The sequence below is a fragment of the Tasmannia lanceolata genome, unplaced genomic scaffold, assembly GCF_043159265.1.
Source record: "Tasmannia lanceolata isolate RefF3 unplaced genomic scaffold, GAP_Taslan_0.1 ptg000037l, whole genome shotgun sequence".
In the NCBI taxonomy this organism is placed as follows: Eukaryota; Viridiplantae; Streptophyta; class Magnoliopsida; order Canellales; family Winteraceae; genus Tasmannia; species Tasmannia lanceolata.
In genome coordinates this window covers 30,485,274-30,507,818 of record NW_027518714.1, presented here as the reverse complement: position 1 = coordinate 30,507,818, position 22,545 = coordinate 30,485,274, and the positions used below count along the sequence as shown (strand labels likewise).

At 46.9% G+C, this 22,545-nt stretch overlaps 1 protein-coding gene across 1 annotated transcript in view; it reads left to right on the top strand.

Annotated features, from left to right (window-relative positions):
* Positions 1–16,062: 16,062 nt before the first annotated feature.
* Positions 16,063–22,545, top strand: part of LOC143861096 (protein VERNALIZATION 3-like) — a 54,543-nt gene continuing 48,060 nt past the window's right edge. Inside the window, exons 1-2 of the mRNA XM_077371991.1 lie at positions 16,063–16,260; positions 17,080–17,141. Coding sequence (XP_077228106.1) covers positions 16,063–16,260; positions 17,080–17,141 — 260 coding nt within the window. The remainder of the gene's footprint in view (positions 16,261–17,079; positions 17,142–22,545) is intronic.

Below are 22,545 nucleotides of genomic sequence, written 5' to 3'. Positions count from 1 at the left end.
TCATTCTCTCCTAGTCCATACAACTATGGTCTCTTATCCTCTTTGAACATCATATAACTATGATGTCTCATTTCCTTGGAAGCCGTACAAATACGGTATTTCATTCTCTTCGAGTCCATACAACTATGGTCTCTTATCCCCTTTGAACATCATACAACTATGATGTCTCATTTCCTTGGAATCCGTACAAATACGGTATTTCATTCTCTGCGAGTCCATACAACTATGGTCTCTTATCCCCTTTGAACATCATACAACTATGATGTCCCATTCCCTTAGAATCCGTACAAATACGGTATTTCATTCTCTCCGAGTCCATACAACTATGGTCTCTTATCCCCTTTGAACATCATACAACTATGATGTCTCATTTCCTTGGAATCCGTACAAATATGGTATTTTATTCTCTTCGAGTCCATACAACTATGGTCTCTTATCCCCTTTGAACATCATACAAGTATGATGTTTCATTTCCCAAAAATAAAATTTAAAAAAAAAAATAATAATAAATAAAAAAAAAATTCATCAAATCCAATCCCCGGTTCAAAAAAAATAAATAAAATCCAATCCTACGAAAAATCTCTAAATTCTTCGAGCCCGTTTGAGAACGGTGCCTCTTTTCTTCGAGTCCATACAACTATGGTCTCTTATCCTCTTTGAACATCATACAACTATGATGTCTCATTTCCTTGGAATCCGTACAAATACGGTATTTCATTCTCTGCGAGTCCATACAACTATGGTCTCTTATCCCCTTTGAACATCATACAACTATGATGTCCCATTCCCTTAGAATCCGTACAAATACGGTATTTCATTCTCTCCGAGTCCATACAACTATGGTCTCTTATCCCCTTTGAACATCATACAACTATGATGTCTCATTTCCTTGGAATCCGTACAAATATGGTATTTTATTCTCTTCGAGTCCATACAACTATGGTCTCTTATCCCCTTTGAACATCATACAACTATGATGTTTTATTTCCCAAAAATAAAATTTAAAAAAAAATAATAATAATAATAAATAAAAAAAAATTCATCAAATCCAATCCCCGGTTCAAAAAAAAAAAAATCCAATCCTACGAAAAATCTCTAAATTCTTCGAGCCCGTTTGAGAACGGTGCCTCTTTTCTTCGAGTCCATACAACTATGGTCTCTTATCCTCTTTGAACATCATACATCTATGATGTCTCATTTCCTTGGAATCCTTACAAATACGGTATTTCATTCTCTTCGAGTCCATACAACTATGGTCTCTTATACCCTTTGAACATCATACAACTATGATGTCTCATTTCCTTGGAATCCGTCAAAATACGGTATTTCATTCTCTTCGAGTCCATACAACTATGGTCTCTTATCCCCTTTGAACATCATACAACTATGATGTCTCATTTCCTTGGAATCCGTACAAATACGGTATTTCATTCTCTTCAAGTCCATACAACTTTGATCTCTTATACCCTTTGAACATCATACAACTATGATGTCTCATTTCCTTGGAATCCGTACAAATACGGTATTTCATTCTCTTCGAGTCCATACAACTATGGTCTCTTATCCCCTTTGAACATCATACAACTATGATGTCTCATTTCCTTGGAATCCGTACAAATACGGTATTTCATTCTCTTCAAGTCCATACAACTATGGTCTCTTATCCTCTTTGAACATCATACAACTATGATGTCTCATTTCCTTGGAATCCGTACAAATACGGTATTTCATTCTCTTCGAGTCCATACAACTTTGATCTCTTATCCCCTTTGAACATCATACAACTATGATGTCTCATTTCCTTGGAATCCGTACAAATACGGTATTTCATTCTCTTCGAGTCCATACAACAATGATCTCTTATACCCTTTGAACATCATACAACTATGATGTCTCATTTCCTTGGAATCCGTATAAATACGGTATTTTATCTTGCCCAAGCCCATTCAAAAATGATGCTGCATTTTCATTAAGAATCTTTCAAAAGTCATCCATTATTCTCTCTGAGACCATTTGAAAATGACGTCTCATTTCCTCTGAAGCTGTTCAAAAGCGATATTCCTTTCCCTCCGAAAATCCATTTGAAAATGGTATCCCATTTCTCTCGTTGCCAGCGGCACCGCAGCGGGTTTGTTTTATTGCATTCCAATTCTAGGATTTCATCTAAGGTCTTGCATTATATTAGGTTGCATTGTGTTTAGGGGGTTCCTTTGTCGATTAAAGTTACGCAAAATGGTTCTGTCATTTTAACTTTGGTATTCGATGACTACGTCGTCTCTACCAAAGAGGGGCATCTGTAGACACCCCATTTTGTTTTATTTTAATCAACAAAGAAATTAGTGTGTTAAATCCATGTGAGAACCCCCTCTATCATTGATTTATATGTTTTAGGTCATTAATATCTTGATCTGACTTTACGAATCATCAATCAGGACAAAATAAGCTAGGGTCACTTCATAGCCCGGACCCTGATTCCATTCCGAGACCCGATTTCCGTAAATCGTTAGATCAATGGCAGATCTTGACCTGGGTCTAACCATCCAAAACCACCTAACCTCTCCTCTCATCCTAACCATCCAAACCTCACCTAACCTCACATAACCTCTCCTCTCATCCTAACCATCCAAACCTCACCTAACCTCACCTAACCTCACCTAACCTTACCTAACCCCACCTAACCTTACCTAACCTCATCCTCTCATCCTAACCATCCAAAACCACCTAACCTCACCTAACCTCCTATCCCATTCTCCTATAAATACCCTCTCATCCCACCATCCAAGAGAAGAAAAAGAACCCCTCTCTTAGAAAATTCATCCCTCTCCCTCATCTCTTCAAGGGTTCGGCCATCCTTGCCGGATCGGGTGATTTTATACGTTGGGTGATATATATCAAAAGCAGTCATTATCAAGCAAGGAATCATCTTCAAGGAATTACCATCAAAGAAAAATCAAACACAAAGTGGGTTTCCAAAGAGGTAGGCATTTATTTCAATTCTATGTAGGGTCTGTTTTCATGCATATCTTTTACTTTAAAAGAAAAACCATGTTAGGAAGCATGTAGGGTCTGTTTTCCCCCTGGTTAGCCTCTGGTTAGACCCTGGTTGCACCCAGGTTCGCTGCTGGTTGCACCCAGGTTCGATGCTGGTTGCACCCTGGTTCCCTGCTGGTTCGCACCCTGGTTCCCTGCTGGTTCGCACCCTGGTTCCCTGCTGGTTCGCACCCTGGTGCACCCTGGTCCGCACCCTGGTTTGTACCCTGCTTCCTCCTAGTTAGACCATGGCTAGTCTCGGGTTTGCTCCTAACTTAGACCCGACTCACTTGACCCTAACCATTAACCCAATCCAACCAAGTCATATCCCAACACAATCCGAGTCGCATGTCTGAATCCATTTGGCCGAATCTCATAAGCCCGCCCACTTTGAATTCCGAAAATTCAAACCCTTGATGATTCCAATATGCTCAATTCTTTGATGCAAATTCCCAATTCCAAAATCCCATTGCTATATCAATGTTTTTGAATCTCAAGTCCAATGCTCAAATACAAACCCGATTCCTGATCCAAATACCAAACCTGTTTTCCAAAATCCAAGCAACCTCCCCAGTGGAACTACGTGTGGCTTGATCCCCATCACGGGGTACGTAGGCAATTTGGCACTCCCAAGTTCAGTCGCACCTTTCTCTATCTTTCCCATTCCCTCACACTATTCATCATCTCGATTCATCTCGTGTCTCTCGGAACCATTGGATTATGGTTTCCGTCGTAAGGACCCTTAGAGCCCAATTTAGGAACACCGGTGTCGTGTCGTGTCCTAAGTTTTAGGGAGTCTTAGGTTTTAGGGAGTCCAGCCTCATCACGGACGTTTGCTATGTATAGCAACCGTGCCATAGGTCTAGTTACACTAGTCACCCAATCTTTCCCTAGGACAAGCCTAGTAAACTAGGATGTAGGCAAACCTGCATTAGTCTAAGGGACCATTTGCATTTAGATGAGAATCATATAGCATCTTAGATGAAATCCTAAGATAATAAAATCCTCAACTTGAATTAAATAACTTCTCCTAAAACTGTTGAAACAGTCAATCCCGTCTAGGTCGGTGTCCTAGTTGAGTTAGGCATAAGTAGCTTAGCTTAGGTGCACCGAACTACGTCGACTCTGATCCCAGTAAGGCTTGGGTACGTAGGCAGCTTGGATGTCTGATGGCATACCACCCGCGAGTCGGCACCACAAACAAATTGTGGTGTTTTGTATATTAATTTTCTCGTAAATACTTAATCAAATCACTTAGGACTTTCCATGAAATTAGAATTCTAGGAGAACTTTCACTTAGATTGAATCCAGACAAATTAATAAATCAAGATACACATTTAGGATTCTCATTGAAATTAGATCATAGGATGCATGTCACTTAGTTCGCACATTAACATAGAGTTGAATGAGCCATTTAAAATAAATTTAAAAGAGTTAGCTTTTGGAATCGAAGACCGATTATCGGGCAGGAATGGTGCATGTGGCGGATAACTCCCCATACCTTCCATTCTCGTAACCAGGTAGCGAGTCTAGATTTCTGGTTAATTACGGGTCCTAGATCTCACATCTAGGTGGCGACTCTGTCAGTCTCTTTCGTGTGGAATTCGGATTGCCTTAGTGATCCCAAGTTCACAGGAAAGATTAATTCAAATCAACATTAAAATGCACACGCCAATCGCGTGGAAACGAGAGACCAAGAGAGAGTGCGAGGCGGCTCGCGCCCCACCCCTCTCGCGGGATCCGGGTACCACAGCTACCCCGCAGGACCCGGAGCGAGCGAATTGCATCACTAGTAGTAGCAGCTTCTGCTACAGCAGAGCAGAGCCCGGCTCGCTCAGAACATCTGAATCCCTTGCCCACCCCGGAGCAAGTTCAAGCTCTATTTCAGCAGATGACAGCCCTCGTTGGGCAGTACCAGCAACTACTTCAAGTGCCCCCTCAACCTCCTCCAGAGGCCCCGCGACCTGGCCAGGAAAGGCCAGGTGTCCGCAGGGGAGAGTCATCACACCATGGTGAGGGCCAAACTCATCATTCTACCAGACAAGTCCCTCACCCCACGACGAGGCATGCCCAAACAGATCCTCATCACCGTGAAAGGTCGCGGTCCCGCTCCGCATAGAGGCGCCGAGGCGCCACCAGCGAAACGTCGACCTCGTCGTAGTAGTCGGGAGAGCCAATCCGGCTCCGCGGCGAGCCAGTTTGTGGAAAGGATCAGGTCCTTGGACCACAGGATGGATCCGCTACTACAGAGAATGGAGGAGATGGATTATCGGATAGAGGAACTGGCGAAGGACCAGAGCCGACCCGTCTCCAGGGCGTTCTCAAGCAGGACGCCGTTCACTGATGATGTTCTGGGTGCCCCAGCACCCAAAGGGTTTAAAATGCCCACCGTCCCTCAGTATGACGGCACTACAGACCCCGTGGACCACTTGGAGACATTCAGAACAGTGATGCTCCTCCACGGAGCTTCCGATGGCTTTCTTTGCAGAGCATTTCCAACGACGCTAACTGGCGCGGCGAGAGACTGGTACTCCAGGATCAAACCGAACTCCATCAGCAATTTTGATGATTTTGGAGAGGATCTTGTCCGCCACTTCATGAGCAGCCGCAGGCCAAGGAAAACAACAGCTTCCCTAATGGCCTTGCGACAGGACGACAACGAGCCTCTGAAGGTGTTCGTCCGCCGATTCAACAGGGAGGCACTTCAAGTGCCAAATCTAGATCCCTCAGCAGCAATGAATGAGCTCCTCGCAGGCGCCAGGTCTAATGATTTCCGTCGAGCGGTGGCTCGACAAAATCCGCACTCACTAGCGGATCTTATGGCCGGGGCAGAAGAGTACATAATGGTGGAAGAAACACTGGCAGCTCTTAATTCAAATCGGCGGATAACCTCTGAAGAGAAGAATCTCCCTAAGCAGCGCAGGGAGGATAAACCTCCCAGGAGAGAGAAGTCTCCGCCTCCTCAGAGAAGAGAAGAAAACTTCACGCCTCTCAACACCTCCAGAAAGCACATACTGGCGGCGATCAGCGAAGAGGAGTTCGTGAAGTGGCTCGCTAGAATGATCTCCAAGGGAAACAGGAGAGATCCTTCAAAGTACTGTCGGTTCCACAAGGACCACGGCCACGACACAGATGATTGTTGGCAACTCAAGGAGGAAATTGAGCAACTCATCAGCCGGGGCTATTTGAAAAAGTATATCCGAACTGACAGCCGCAACCAAGAGCGCAGAGGAAAGAGCCCCCAGGGCCGCAGCCCTCGGAGATCACAGCAGCCCCCTGCTCGGGACAAAACCCCTCAGCCGGCTAATGCGCAGCCTGAGGCACCCCGATCTCAGCCAAGGGGGGTCATCGGTACAATTATGGGTGGGCCTGCCGCTGGGGGCACCTCCTCTACCGCTCGCAAAGCATATGCACGGCGAGTTAACGCCGTGCACACAACCAACAAAAAGACGAGAACGGAGAATGAGATCTCCTTCTCAGATGCAGATCTGGATAATCTTATCCTGCCCCACGACGATGCACTGGTTTTAACCATGCTCGTTGCCAACTGGGAGGTGAAGAAAATCCTCGTAGACAATGGGAGTTCAGCGGACATTCTATACTACCACGCCTTTGAGAAAATGATGATAGGCGACGACCGTCTGAAGCCGGCGAACTCAGATTTATTTGGCTTCTCTGGAGAGGTCGTGAAAGTGGTGGGGCAGATCGAGCTCCCTGTTCTTGTCGGAGCCCACCTTGTCAAGCTTTCGCCATGGTCAACTTCTTGGTAGTAAGGGCCACTTCGGTCTATAATGCTATCTTGGGACGGCCTGGCCAGAACCTCATCCGTGCAGTAGCCTCGACCTACCACCAAAAAATGAAGTTCATAACCCCCAATGGTGTGGGGGAAGTTCGAGGAGATCAGCCTCAATCCAGAGAGTGCTACGCAATGGCACTCAAAGGCAAAAATGCAGTGGAATCACTGCCAATTGAACTGCTCGATGTAAGGGACGAGCTCAGAGGGACTCAACCTGCTGAAGACCTCCTCTCCATCCCACTGTGCCTGGAAGACAGTGAGAAAGTCGCTCTGATCGGTTCCTCCCTCAGCACCAGCATTCAGCACCAGCTCACCAATTTTCTCCAGGACAATGCAGATGTCTTTGCATGGGTTCCTGCCGATATGCCCGGCATTGATCCAGAGATCAGCACACACAGGCTTGGTGTTGATTCAACCTGTAAACCGGTGAACCAGAAGAGACGACATTTCGCTTTCGAAAGGCGGCAGGCAATAAAAGAAGAAGTGGAGAGGCTTCTGAAAGCTGACTTCATTCGCGAGATTCGATACCCGGACTGGTTGGCAAACGTAGTCCTAGTCAAGAAGACTAATGGAAAATGGAGGACCTGCGTCGACTTCACCGATCTGAACAAGGCTTGTCCTAAGGACAGCTATCCACTCCCGAAGATCGACCAACTCATTGACGCCACAGTGGGTCATGAACTGTTGAGCTTCATGGACACCTTCTCCGGATATAATCAGATCACGATGTACGAGTCGGATATACCAAAGACCTCCTTTGTCACAGATCAGGGGACTTACTGCTACCGAGTTATGCCCTTCGGCCTCAAAAATGCCGGAGCTACTTACCAAAGGCTTGTGAACAGACTTTTTCAGAACCAGATCGGCCGTAACATGGAAGTCTATGTGGACGATATGCTGGTCAAAAGTCGGAGTGCGCAGGACCATGTGTCTGATCTCAGAGAAACATTCCAGGTCCTGAAGAAGCACAAGATGAAACTTAACCCCACCAAGTGCACCTTTGGTGTCAGCTCGGGGAAGTTCTTAGGATTCATGGTGAGCCAGCGAGGGATAGAAGCAAACCCAGAAAAGATCAGAGCCGTGATGGAGCTTACTGCTCCAAAAACCATCAGGGAAGTCCAGCGGTTCACGGGAATGATAGCGGCGTTGGGTCGCTTTATCTCCAAATCAGCGGAGAGGTGCCTGCCCTTTTTCAGCGCGGTCAAGGGACTCAAGACTGTGCCCTGGACGGAAGAATGCCAGATCGCATTCGAAGAGCTGAAAAGGTATTTGTCCTCCCCGCCATTATTAACAAAGCCGGAGCCGGGCGAGGAGCTATTTTTGTATCTCTCCATCAGCTCCACGGCTCTGGCAGCTGTCCTCGTCCGTGAAGAGCACCGCCAGCAAAAACCTATTTACTATGTCAGCAAGGTTCTTCACGACGCAAAAACAAGGTACCAGCAGGTCGAGAAATTGGCTTACGCGCTGGTAATGGCCGCCAGGAAGGTAAGGCCGTACTTCCAAGCTCACACTGTAAGGGTCTTGACTGATCAGCCACTTCGACAAGTTCTCCATCGACCAGATATCTCTGGGCGACTTGTGAAATGGGCCGTAGAGCTAAGCGAGTTCGATATTCAGTACGCACCCAGGCCAACTATCAAGGCCCAAGTACTGGCAGATTTTGTAGCCGAGTGCACTATCCCCCAGCAGGTCACCGACCCTGAAGCATGCAGCTCCCAGTTGTAGAGAAAGCAGTCCCTGAAGAGCGTATGACAGAGGAAATTCAGACGGAAATCAGGCCACCGTCAGCCGAACAGGACTCCATAACCAGCACACCGACTTGGGAAGTATATGTCGACGGATCTTCAAATAAAAACGGCTGTGGAGCTGGCCTCATCCGCATTGGTCCTGATGAGTTCACTACGGATTATGCCCTGAGATTCAGATTCCGTGCATCCAACAATGAGGCAGAATATGAAGCCCTCCTTGCCGGAATGAGCTTGGCAATTCAGACCGGCGCCCAGAAATTAAGAGCATACTGCGACTCGCAGCTGGTAGCAAACCAGATCCAAGGGGTCTACGAAGCTCGAGACGAGCGTATGATTAAGTATCTCGCCAAGGTTCGCCAACTTTCCAGCCGGTTTGCAAGTTTCGAGGTCATCAGAGTACCAAGAACAGAAAATTCCAAAGCCGACGTGCTGTCAAAACTGGCTGCCTCTGGATATACCACCCTCGGAAGCATACGCATGGAGTTCTTACAAAGATCTAGTATCGAAAAAGAAACTGCTGAAATAATGCAGGTGGAGAACGAGCCGTGCTGGATGGACGAGATTATTCATTATCTGCACGACGAGGAACTCCCCGAAGATAAGAAGGAAGCCCGCAAAGTGATACAGAGAGCTCCCCGATTCTCCTTCAGTGGTGGCAATCTGTATAAAAGATCATATACTCTCCCATATCTGAAGTGTTTGAGATCGAGCGACGCCGCATATGCACTGCAGGAGACTCATGAAGGAATTTGTGGAGAGCATCTGGGGGGCAAAGCCCTGGCGATCAAGGTACTCCTCAGAGGACTGTATTGGCCCACCATACGACAAGACGCGCTGAATCTGGTTAAAAAGTGCGAGAGGTGTCAGAAATTCTCCCCCACCATCCACCAGCCCGCTGTGGCGATGGCCCCAATTATCAGTCCACTCCCTTTTGCAGTATGGGGGATGGACATCTTGGGCCCTTTTCCACCGGCTTCCGGAAAGCGCATGTTCGTAGTACTGGCAATCGACTACTTCACCAAGTGGGTGGAGGCAGAACCTCTAGCCCAGATCACTGAGCAGAATGTGCAGAACTTCTCCTGGAAGGCAGTAGTCTGCAGATTTGGGAATCCCCGTGCCTTAATCACAGACAACGGCAAACAGTTCGACTGCCGGAACTTTCGGAAGTTCTGCTCGGACCTAAAGATTGAACAGAGATTTACTTCGGTTGCTCACCCCCAGACCAATGGGCAAACGAAAGTAACTAATAGAATCCTGCTTCAGGGGATAAAGAAGAGGCTGGATGAAAAAGCTGGCCGATGGGCAGATGAGCTCTATCACGTTCTGTGGGCTTACCGCACTACTCCTCGCACGACGACTGGTGAATCACCATTCAACCTCTCCTTTGGAACTGAGGCTGTGATACCAGTTGATATAGGCACCCCATCTCCCAGAGTCACCAGTTTCAACGAGCAGCTTAACAGCGACGGACTCCGTGCCAATCTCGACTTACTAGAAGAAATCCGAGAAGAATCTCGAATTCGGGTCGCCGCTTATAAGCAGAGGGTATCAAATTATCACAACTCCAAGATTCGCCCCAGAGAATTCAAGACAGGAGATTTGGTCCTGAGAAAGGCAGCCGTCTCCCAACCGACGAAAGTCGGGAAACTCTCCCCGACTTGGGAAGGGCCATATCGAGTGAAAGAAGTTATCCGGCCAGGAAGCTACAAGCTAGAGACACTGGAGGAGCACTTATTACCTCACGCATGGAACTCCAAAAATCTCAGGAGATATTATCAATAGACAAAATGTCCTGCGTAAAAAGGTGACTTTGTAAATTTGTAAATTTGTTATTATTATGAATAAATAATGTTTTTTGCAGACTTAGTTTCACCCTTACTCATTGGAAACCCAGTTCACAAAACTCGGGTACTCATTGGAAACCCAGTTCTTAAATTTGGGTACTCATTGGAAACCCAGTTCACAAAACTTGGGTACTCATAGGAAACCCAGTTCTTAAACTTGGGTACTCATTGGAAACCCAGTTCACAAAACTTGGGTACTCATTGAAAACCCAGTTCACAAAACTTGGGTACTCATTGGAAACCCAGTTCTTAAACTTGGGTACTCATTGGAAACCCAGTTCACAAAACTTGGGTACTCATTGGAAACCCAGTTCACAAAACTTGGGTACTCATTGGAAACCCAGTTCTTAAACTTGGGTACTCATTGGAAACCCAGTTCTTAAACTTGGGTACTCACTGGAAACCCAGTTCTTAAATTCGGGTGCTCACTGGAAACCCAGTTCAGCAACAGCCTTGGTCACAGGTTATCAAAATTAAAAAGACAAGTCGAGCAAATCACTCAGTTGAGAAATATCAGAGACAAAGAAGGACAAATGTGATTTCATTGATCAGAATATGTGGGGCCTCGAGGGCCATTACAAAATTCATTTTAAAGAGGCTGCTAAGAGCTGTAGGGTCTCAAGGACCATTACAAAATGAGGTCAAAATGAAAACAGAAAAATACTAAGCGTCTGGAAGAGAGGTGATGTCAGCAGGAGCATCAGTGGGAGCATCTGGCTCCTCATCAGTAATCTTTGGCCTGGCAGAAAGAGTCATATTCTGCATCACTAAGTTTGGATTGCAGGCCTGGAGCTCCTGGAGGCAGTCGTAGTATCTGAGACTATAAGCCTCACTCGATAGGTTGAAGAGCTCAGCCTCTGTTTCTTCTACAGCCGCCTTCACTGCGACGTTCTGCCTCTCCTTGGCTCTTTCTCTCTGGGCGCTCATAGCCTCGGCAGCCTTATCCAGCTTCTTCTTCTCTGAGGCCAGATCCTCCATCAACAACTTCTTCTCCTCCTGTACTCGCCCGATGCTCGTTTGAAGCTCCTGGACCTCACGGGCCAGCTTCCCGTTCTCCTCTTCGGATTCGGTAATTGCTTCAGAGAATTTCTTGCTCTTCTCCTTGAGATCATTATAGTAGAGCAAGATCTGCAGACAGAAACAGGCATCAGTATGGTCAAAGGAAGAAATGGGTAGAAAGTTAGCAAACTGATCACCTCTTCCTTACCTGGTAAGCTGAGGATAACACAGCCTCCTCTCCTGTAGCTGGCGGCTCGCGAAGGACCTGTTGCTTGTCCTTCCGCAGCAGACACTTGCTCATAATCTCTGCTGCTACCCGGCTCTCGCCTAGGGCAGTATCATCCTTCAGAACAGCCCAATTGGGCCGAAAAACGTTCTCATTTAGTCCCGTAGGAGGACGGGCTCCAGAGCCGGTTCCACTAGAAGCACCACCGGACTTAGAAGAGCCACCACCCTGGGCAAAGGGGCCTATTAGCTTCACCGTAGTCTTGGCCCTCTGAGATGGGGGTGGAGGAGTGCCTTGTGATGGGGCCGGACTAGCCAATACAGTCGCCTTTCTCTTATGGCACTCCTGTTGTGCCTGTGCAGCACCCTCCTGTGCCCGTGGCTGGGTTCCCTGTCTTATCTTCTCAACGGTCGATTGTTTCTTCATTTCTGCAAGACAAGCGAGCAGTCAGAAGCAAGCATATAAAAATAAACAAATTCTAAAGACAGGTCTAGCTACATACGTTCTGGAGTCACGGCACTCACGCCCAGTCCAACTAGCATCTCCTCTCCTGAGAACTCTGCACAGCGGATAAGGCCTGATTGCTCAATCTCCTTCCGCATCAAGGCGAAAGTCTCTCTGTCCTCACTCTCGAGGAGCGGCTTTCGACTTAATTTGGAAGTGTCCGGAGTGTCCCACACTAGAGGGACAGGCCAGGGCTCACTGGCCTCCTTATCCTCGACGTAGAAGAACCTATTCTTCCATGAATGTATTGACGAGGGGATGCCGGTAATGATTTTTAGCTCAGGGCGCTGGCTGATGTAGATCCAGCCCCCTTCCTTATGCCTCTTCAGATGTGCACAAGCACGGAATAGCGACAAGCTCACGCTCCTCTCTAACCGGCCGTGGACGAGATACAAGAACCCAGTCAGTAGTCTCCATGAGTTCGGAGTTACTTGAGCTGGGGCCAGTCCGTAGTATCGAAGCACCGCTGTGAAAAATGGGTGCAAAGGAAATCGGAGTCCCGCCCTCATCGACTCCTCATAGATACAGAGATCCCGGCTCTCGTTACAGGCTCTGTCTCCCTCTATAGCTGCCCTCAGTTCAAATCTTGGAGGCACGCAGTACTTATCCCTAATGTCCCCCAGCATGGACCTGGTGAGGTAGTTCTCCTCGACTAGAGCTCGCAGGTTGTATTTTGGGTTGGCATCCATCCGCGCTCTAGCGATCACCTCCACCGCCCGGCCAGGAAGGAATGTTGTAGACGCCTCAGCAACATCACTTTCAACACTCCCTTCTGCTCGGGGGAGACTACCAGTGGGGAGTGGAGTGGCGTTCAAGTCTAAAAACACCTCGTCCCTGTCCCCTTCGTCGTCGCTATCTACAAGATCTATCCTAGCGGACGTCCTAGCCATTACAGGCTCCTGCGGCGGCTTAAATTCTGAACTACTGCTAATGGAGGAATCCGTACCGGACTCGGAACTCGAATTACTATCAGACATGCAGTAAAGAGAAGGGCTGAGAGGAATACCGGTGAGTGGAGCTCGTCAAGTCCTTGCGCAACTCCCACTGCGAACTGCGAACTGAGAACTGAGAAGTCGAAGCTCCCAGAGCAAGAATAGAAGAAAAGATGAAAAGTGAAAAGTAAAAAAATGAAAGGGGGTAAACCTCCTTTTATAGCTTTTCAGAGGCGGTGGGGCAATAAATGCGACGCACGCATCTCGAGGACACTCGAATGGCGCCACGTGTCCCATATTTATGACGGACACATTCTCCCACTCAAAAATACGATCAAGCACGCGCGTGTTCCTACGCGCATGAAAATTCACATCTCCACTCCGCACTCCGTGCTCCGTACTCCGTACTAGATCTTTAAAGCTGAACTGGATATAACGCGTTTCAACAAAACGACAAAAATCAGTCCGGCAAAAGCCGAACTGGATATAACGCGTTTCAACAAAACGATAAAAATCAGTCCGGTCCGAACCGGACTGGCCGCAAGACGACAAAAATCAGTCCGGCAAAAGCCGAACTGGATATAACGCGTTCCAACAAAACGACAAAAATCAGTCCGGTCCGAACCGGACTGGCCGCAAGACGACAAAAATCAGTCCGGCAAAAGCCGAACTGGATATAACGCGTTTCAACAAAACGACAAAAATCAGTGCGGTCCGAACCGGACTGGCCGCAAGACGACAAAAAGCAGTCCGGCAAAAGCCGAACTGGATATAACGCGTTTTAACAAAACGACAAAAATCAGTCCGGTCCGAACCGGACTGGCCGCAAGACGACAAAAATCAGTCCGGTAAAAGCCGAACTGGATATAACGCGTTTCAACAAAACGACAAAAATCAGTCCGGTCCGAACCAGCAAAAGCCAGTCCGGTTGAAGCCGTACTCCGGACTCCAAACTCCGGACTGAATATGACTCGTTCTAAAGCATCAAAAGCCAGTCCGGTTGAAGCCGTACTCCGAACTCCGGACTGAATATGACGCGTTCTAAAGCATAAAAAACCAGTCCGGTTGAAGCCGTACTCCGGACTCCGAGCTCCGGACTCCGAACTCCGAACTCCGGACTGAATATGACGCGTTCTAAAGCATCAAAAACCAGTACAGTTGAAGCCGTACTCCGGACTCCGAACTCCGAACTCCGGACTGAATATGACACGTTCTAAAGCATCAAAAACCAGTCCGGTTGAAGCCGTACTCCGGACTCCGGACTGGATCTCCAGAATGAATTCCCCGATTCACTTTCAAACAACGTCTGCCATCCCGAATAACGAGTCATCACACTTTCCCAAGTCTCTCAATGACTTGGAAAACTGGGGGGCAACTGATGGGGTGTGAAAACACCAGCCTCTCACAGGCCGCCACCTGTCCCAGAGTAGGTGAGCTGCAGCCTCTCACAGGCCGCCACCTGTCTCAGAGTAGGTGAGCTGCAGCCTCTCACAGGCCGCCACCTGTCCTGGACACCTGTCCAGGACACCTCACCAGATTTTCCCTATAAATAGAGGATCAAAGCTCAGACCAATGGGTAATGAAAAATCCTTTCTCTCCCTAAAAACTCTTAGACATCTCCCCTTCACTCCTGCTCATACTGACTTGAGTGTCGAAGGGCCTGTCTGGAGTAAAATCCGGTCTGGTCTTCTGACCTCGCTTGCCTTGTGCAGGACTCAGCCCTCATAGCAGGACTCGTTCTCGACCACCTCACTCCTCGTTCACTCCGGTCCCTCAAGACTCAGCTCCCCTAGTCATCCAGCTCAGCTCTCACGTCACTGCCGTACCTGTTACCGATTTTAGGTCTAACAGCTACGATGCAAGAAAAAGTATGAGCTGCAAAACAATAACTGGTGCCCAATTGCTCAATGATTCAAACCACTTATTTTATAGGCATTGCTATGGATGATGGGCCATGGAACAAAATCTATCACCTTTGGAAGATTCTAACCCTCCAATTTGTAGCCACTAAATGGACGGCGAGAAGATAAAACATCAACGGTCTGTACCTATCAAGAAAGCCTACATAAATTCCAGTGTTGGAATCATCCAATGGGGTTGGATTTTGCTACATGGTTTGGAACATTGAGCAAGTCAGCCTAACTAGTACTTTTGCCCTCTGATAGTTTTTGAGCCACCAATAATATAAGAACTGAATAAAAAATTTTCAGCCTTCCATATAGTTAAGAACCAGTAGAAGTATTTTTTAACGATTAAAAATATAAGAACCCGTAGAAAAATGAATGTGATAGCCTGAAGGTATATATTTTTGAACTTTTAAAATTAGAATTGCATATACGGATGTTGGGCGGCCACAATCATGGGATTCCTTTCACCTTATTCTAGAGGATCAGGAGAACAAAAGTTATGAGAAAGGGCTCGCCCACTTGTATAAATAGATATACTCCTAGGCCTTAGTTGGATTTGCAGGAATTTTCTGGAAAAGTTTGGAGAGGAAAAATATTTCTAAAATTTTCTACCTTTTTACACACTTAAAAGGAAAAGTTGAACAAATCCTATTAATTTTTTGTTTAGAAGGGCCTTCAATTTATGACGATATTCCTCTAGATTAACCATATTCATATTACTTTCCATTAAATTAATTGTTAATTAAAAGAAAAATATTCCTAGGAAAAAATATTTCCGTCAGAAATGATTTTCTTGCATCCAAATATGAACTTAAAGAATCTACGTGTACAAACTGTAAAAGAAAAGTTTAATCAAGATTCCAGTCATAGAAAGGCAAAACTATAAAGCAGATTCTCCATGCAGTATAACTATGGTTCTCCTACAATCGCGTCATAACCCATCTGAATTCCTTATCTTTTACCTGGAACACATTATATTTCATCCCTTTCTCTTCTCAGGCACCATTCTTCGTAAAATATTATTATCCATTTATTTTTATTATTCCTAGTACTATAGTCTTTTAGTTTTTATCCTCATGCCTAGAGAAAGAGATTCTTTGATTGTGGGTCGTGTGGTAGGGGATGTTTTGGAACCTTTCAATAGATCCATACCACTTAGGGTCACCTACAACAACAGGGATGTTACCAATGGGTGTGAGTTTAGACCCTCGGCTGTGGTGAATCAACCTAGGGTTGAAATTGGAGGCAATGACCTAAGGACCTTTTACACACTGGTAAGTCCACGGAATCTAAAATAACCCTATTTGAGAATTGCCACGTTTTTTATTGTTTGTTGTAGAAAGAGTAGTGGTAATTATAACAAGGAAGAATTCACTATTCTTCAATTTTTTTTGCTTGTCTCACCCAATGTCTGGCAAGATCATTTGGGTGTCGTTGATTCGTTACCCTGATTGTTGCCATCCCATGCACAAGTAATGCATAGGTGATCACGTAAAAAAATTCACATGTCTTTTAATGTTTTATTTGTATGCACGTTTCTAAGTTTTATTGTACTTAAGTTTAATGCACACTTGGGCGTATTACAAAACCTTCCCATGTCATTGCCAACTCATCTGATTAGACTACTTTTACGTTTGCCAAGTTGAGTTCTTGTTTGAATATGAGTTTTGCCTAAATTTTCAATCAAAACTCCTTTCACACTCACATGATATGACTGCACCAAGTAACCAACCGAGTATTCGTCCATGTCAACTGAATACTTGATTGTGACACACCTAGTCGACTAGGATTTGCGCTGGCGGTGGTTTAATTTAGTCTTTATTGACATTTTGAAATACTGCAATTGATTATTTAAGAACTTGACTAAATGGATCGACCTGATTAAGACTGACTTTGAGATTAATAGTTTGCATGGAAAATCAATTCCCTCTAAAAGCCCATTCAATTGATTGATTATTTGAAAAGTTTGATAGTTTACTCCAAAAAATTGGAATTAAATTAAAGAAGTGTACTTGACCAAAACTTACTTTTAGTTCGGTTATGCTTGGTGGCATTTTCTAACATTTGTGATGACTGATTTAGTTACCATGCAGGTTATGGTCGACCCTGATGCACCTAGCCCAAGTGACCCAACCCTAAGGGAATATTTGCATTGGTAAGCTCTTTTAACTTCTCCTACAGGTGACTGATGTAATCATGTAATTATCATGTCACTTTTCTTGTTTCTGTTTTTTTTCCATGAAAAGCGATGATTCTGTTGCCTGAAGTGCTTCTTATATTCTCCTTCAAGAAGAAGGTGATACAACTAGAGATGAATAATACTCTACCATTTTCACAAAAGGCTGAAAAAAGTGTTGGAGACAAACACCTACAAGGTGGTGTAGGTGGTGATGGCGCCAGAATCCGGGTTCGCGATCGCGCGGTGGGTAGAGAGCCTCCACGGGGGTCTACAATCACAAACAAAGGGGTCAGGGAGGTCCGGGATGGGTCCCGGACGACCACTTCGACACTCAAGTCAGATTCTAGACCAACGATATAAAGAACAACAAGAAATGGCGGATGTACAATCAGGTTTACCAGGACCAATGTACGGGTTCTTTCTCTGATATCAGGGTGGATGAGTTGGAGGCTGAGGGAGGGATAGGGCGTCCAACTCCTCTTCCCTTTCTTGATTAAAGTTGGAAAACCTTACTGGCGGTATACAGCTTCCTCTAATGGCTTTACTTTTTGGAGTCGTTCATTTTCTTAGGCTGGATCGGCCCCTTCTCTTAGGGGCTTAATGGCGTATTTATACTTTGATCTTGCATGCAAATCCTCTTCAAGGGGTGCCACGTGGACCTTTTCATCATTTCAAAGAGAAAACCTTCTTTTGTTGGATTGGGTTGCCCTCCTGGTTCGACGGCACGCGTGGCTTTGTTGTGTAATCTTGCCCATAATCGTGATGATGATGTTTTTGGAGGCGGGGAGGTGACACGTGGCAGGATCACGTGGTTTTACCGTGTATAAATGTCTCTTCTAATCATGATTAGATTCTTCTGCCGTACGGGTGACACGTGGTGAGATCCAACAGTCCCGTCGTATTTATGCCCTATCATAATACCCCTTACTCAATGGACCAAGGGAGTAAGTTCGTTTACCCGGTCAAAGAATATCGTGACGAGGGCATTTATGGGAGCCTTGGAATACGAGGGAACGTGCTGTTTCGTTTAGCGGTTCCTTCCCGAGGAAATGTAGTGCCATTATGTGGCACTGGTCGGTCATCCAATAGGAAGGGGACACGCGTGGGGTGAGTCGCTTCGTTTCCTGACCTGAGGGTTTCTCTTTGGGTTTATGAAGGAAAGTTTTTCCACCTTTTTCAAAGATCACTTTTTTGTTTTTCCGCCCTTGTTTGACAATATGTCCAAATCTTTCGCCGCCTCTTCTTCGTGGGTCAAGGGTAAGGCCCCTCTTTCTCAGGAGTCTTCGAGTGACTCTAACTTGTATTCTGACTCGGAGGAAGACCTCATGGCTCATCAAAAGAAGGACAGGAGGGATCTGGGCTCTCTTTCGGGCTTTCCCCCTCTCTGTCTCTCTCCCTCACCTTGCAAGGACAAGCCTTCTCGTTTTTATGTTGCTAAGAAATTGTCTTTTTTCTCAAAGGCCTATCAGCAGGGGATGGAATTGTGTGACCAAGTCTTGAAGATGGACAAGGAGATTGAGGACTTGAAGCGGAGAAACGATGAGCTGCAAAGGAAGGTCCACGCTCTTAACGAGCAGTTGCTCGAATATGAGGTGTAACCCCTGCTGGAGAGCTCCTGGGAGGAGGAGGAGGATTCTTTGGAAGAGGGATCTTCCCCTAGTCGTTCGGACTAATTTGGGGTGGGGGACCGGTGGTCAGCTTCGTAGGGGCCAGGCTTCCTCTTTTTCTCTTTCCTTTTTTTTGTATTGGGGGTCCTGGGGGCCCGAGCTTGCGTGCCCTATCTTCCTTTTTCTTTCTCTCCTCCCCATTTTTTGTAGGCCTGCGGGCCAGAAGAAGATAATTATGATCAGTTTCTTTTTATACTTCTGACGTGTTTCTTATGTTTCCTTTCCCATCTCCGTGGTAGTTGAGTTTATCTGAGCGGAGTGGTAGTAGTAAGACCGGGCCTTTGTTATGGGGCCCGAGCCCTTTCTACTGTACTTGGTACTTTCTGTTATGTGGGATTGTAGTGAGAATGTCGGACCCTTGTGCTGGGTTCCGAACCTTTTCTGTTTAATCTAGCCATTTTTCCATCTGAGTGGAGTTGTAGTGGTAATGCCGGACCCTTGTGCTAGATTCCGAGCTTTTTTCTCACCGTACTGGGTACTTTCCATCTGGTGGAATTGTACTGGCCATGCCCGAGCCTTATGATGGGTTCCAGACTTTTCCCACCGTACTTGGTATTTTCCATCTGGTAAAATTGTAGTGGCCATGCCGGACCTTGGTGATGGGTTCCGAGCCTTTTCCCACAGTACTTGATATTTTCCATCTGGTGGAATTGTAGTGATAATGTCGGACCCTTGTGATGGGTTCCGGGCCTTTTCCCACCGTACTTGCTATTTTCCATGTTGTGGAATTGTAGTGGCCCTACAGGACCCTTCTGATGGGTTCCAGGCCTTTTCCCACCGTACTTGGTATTTTCCCTCTTGTGGAATTGCAGTGACCCTGCCGAACCCTTGTGATGGGTTCTGGGCCTTTTCCCACCTTATTTGGAATTGTAGTGATAATGTCGGACCCTTGTGATGGGTTCCGGGACTTTTCCCACCGTACTTGGTATTTTCCATCTGGTGGAATTGTAGTGGCCCTGTCAGACCCTTGTGATCGGTTCCGAGCCTTTTCCCACCGTACTTGGTATTTCCCCTCTGGTGCAATTGTAGTGGCCCTGGCGGACCCTTGTGCCAAGTTCCGAGCCTTTTCCCACTAGTGGTACGGCGAGGCGATCTAAAATCCGAGTCCTTTTCAGACTTTTCATTAGGTGGGACCAAGTTTGGGGAGGATCAAATGGTGGTTCACCTCGTTTTAGGCGGGAAAGTTGTAGAGATAACTTGCTCGGGAAGGTAGCGGCAGGGGTAGAAATGTCTTTTCGCCGCAAGAAACATGGCCTCGATTTTAGGCAGTTTCCTCGAATTCCCAAATCGACGCCACGTGTGCACGTCCCATCTAATTGGAAAAGGCGGAAGGCTGGTCGACACGTGTCGAAACCCTGAATTTTAAGGCTTTCTAGGGACTATTTCGCCCTGTTTCTTCATCTTCTTTGGGTGAAGTGGGTTTTTCTTCTAGGCGATTTTGTCTGCCGGCCAATCTTCTTCTCTTGCCGTCAATTCTTCTCTAGTTTTTGTCCTTCTTCATTATTTGCTCCGGTGAGTTCCATACCTTCTGTCTCAATTGATTTCTGATTCTTTTTCGTTCGCTCTTCGACGATGACTAATACAACTGATTCCCCCAATTCACATAGTGAGTCAATAGAAGTAGTGGCCAGAGACCAGCCAAGAAAAAGGAGGAGTTGGTAAAGGGTAGAGGAAGCAGTTCCCGAGACGACCAGATGTCCAGAGACTTGGAGGATAGCTCTGTGGCTTCTGGCTCGTCCTCGGAGGCCACTGGCTCTGAAGCCTTTGCTCAGGCTCTTCCTACTCACGAGGCGAAGATTAGGGATATAAGGCCCAGTGCTATTATCCGCCTCGGCCAGGTGGCGTCGTACAAGAGTTTCTTGGAAAATAGGGTGGCAGAGAGAATTAGAAAGAAGTACCATATTCCTGATGATTACGGGATTAGGATCACTACTTCTAGGGATGGGGTGTGCGAGGGCGTCACGGAGGAGGAGGTGGCTTTTTATGTGGAGGCTTTTAGGGCAGGGGTTAGGTTCCCGCTCTTGGGCATTATATTCGTGGCCCTTGAGTTTTACCGGGTGGACCTCTCCCAACTGGCACCCAACAATTGACGCACTCTTTTGGCCTTTGTGGCCAAGGCAGGCCTTCACGAGGTTCAGCCTACCCTCCTTCTGCTTAGGAGTTGTGTTGCGTTTAGCCCTTTGGTGAAGGGTGAGGACAGTTGGTTGTACCTGACCCAGCGTCCTCAGGTGAAGATTGAGGTGAGCTTGCCTTCTTCCATTAAGAAGTGGAAGGAGGAGTGTGTGTTCATAATCCTCTCTCGGATGCGGATTTGGGTTTTCCTAAGCCTTGGAGGCACTCTGACGAGTGGAGGAGGAAGTCCACCCGCCACGAGTCTGATTATAGCAAATTTGACCTGGAGAAGCTTGCTTTTGGGGAGGCTATTGATGTTTCTGAATTTAGATGGGAGGGGAATTTGAGGCAATATGGTCTGCTCCACTCTATGGAGAGGAGGGCCCGCTGGATGGGTGAGGAGGTGGGGGAGAGTTATGCTAGTCTTCGTGGTGAGCCCCTCTCCTTTGTAATAGTTTTATTTGGGTTTGTTTTTTGTTCTTTTCTGAGCTGTTTTTTTTATATTCATGCTGCTAGGTATGTCTTCCTCCAAGGACGTCGCTAAAAGAAAGGGGGTCATGGTGGAGCCACCGAAGGGTCGATCTGGTCGGCCGAAGATTCCCTCTGATTTTATGGCTGCGGCTAGAAAAGACCGGTCGGCTGTCAGGCCTCTTGAGCCCACGCCATCCAGCTCCTCCGGCTGCTCGGTGGGGGCGAAAGATACGACAAGGCTTCCTCTGAAGGAGTTGGAGCCTCCTGCAAGAGGGTCATTCCCCCTCACGCCACTCAAGGAAAGGCTGGTCGGCCGGTCCACGCTTCGACCACATTTGTTGAGGACATTCCCAGTCGGCTTGAGGGGTCGGGCACGACAAAGTTGCTCTTGGAAAGAATGGAGGTCCCTGCACAGTGTTACGAGATGCAAGGAGAAATGTTCAAACCGGAGTGGAAGATTGGTGTTGAGGACGGTGTCACGTCGAACCCACAAGTTGGGGTTGATGACTGCCCTCCCCGGTGATGAGGCTGAGTTGGAGAATTTTCCCTGCAGGGCGTTGGGGGCTCGGTATCTTCATTCTATATCTTGCGTAAGGATTGCTTAGTCGACTTTTTTTTTCTCGGTTGTCTTGAGATTGTACGTGGAGAGTTGCTAATGGTTCGTTCGTGGTGAGACTTCGCAGGCTCAGAGTTATGTTAGGAAGATGATGCAGTACATGATTGAGGATGGGTCCAAGATGGGTACTTTCGAAGAGCGAATCCGTAAGTTGGGTGAGATCTCGAGAAGGTCCAAGCCGAGTGGGCGGCACTTGATGACACAGTTAAGGACCTTTGGGGGCAGCTCCAGATGTCTGAGCAGAGGAGGGACAGGGCGGAGAATAATTTGCTGGTAGCCTGACAGAAGCATGTTGAGGAGCTGGCAAAGGCGCGGGAGGAATCGCAAGATTCGAAGGAGTTCTTAAAGGTCGCGGGTTTAGCATCGATGTTGAGCTAGAGGCTTTTGTCGAGTGCCAGTGGCACGTTTGTGATGTCGATCCTTCTTTCCCTTTGGAGAAGTTGATGCATGATTCCGAGGAGACCGTCCCGGAGGACCTCCCTCAGGGGACGGCAAATGTCGGGGAGCCAGTTAA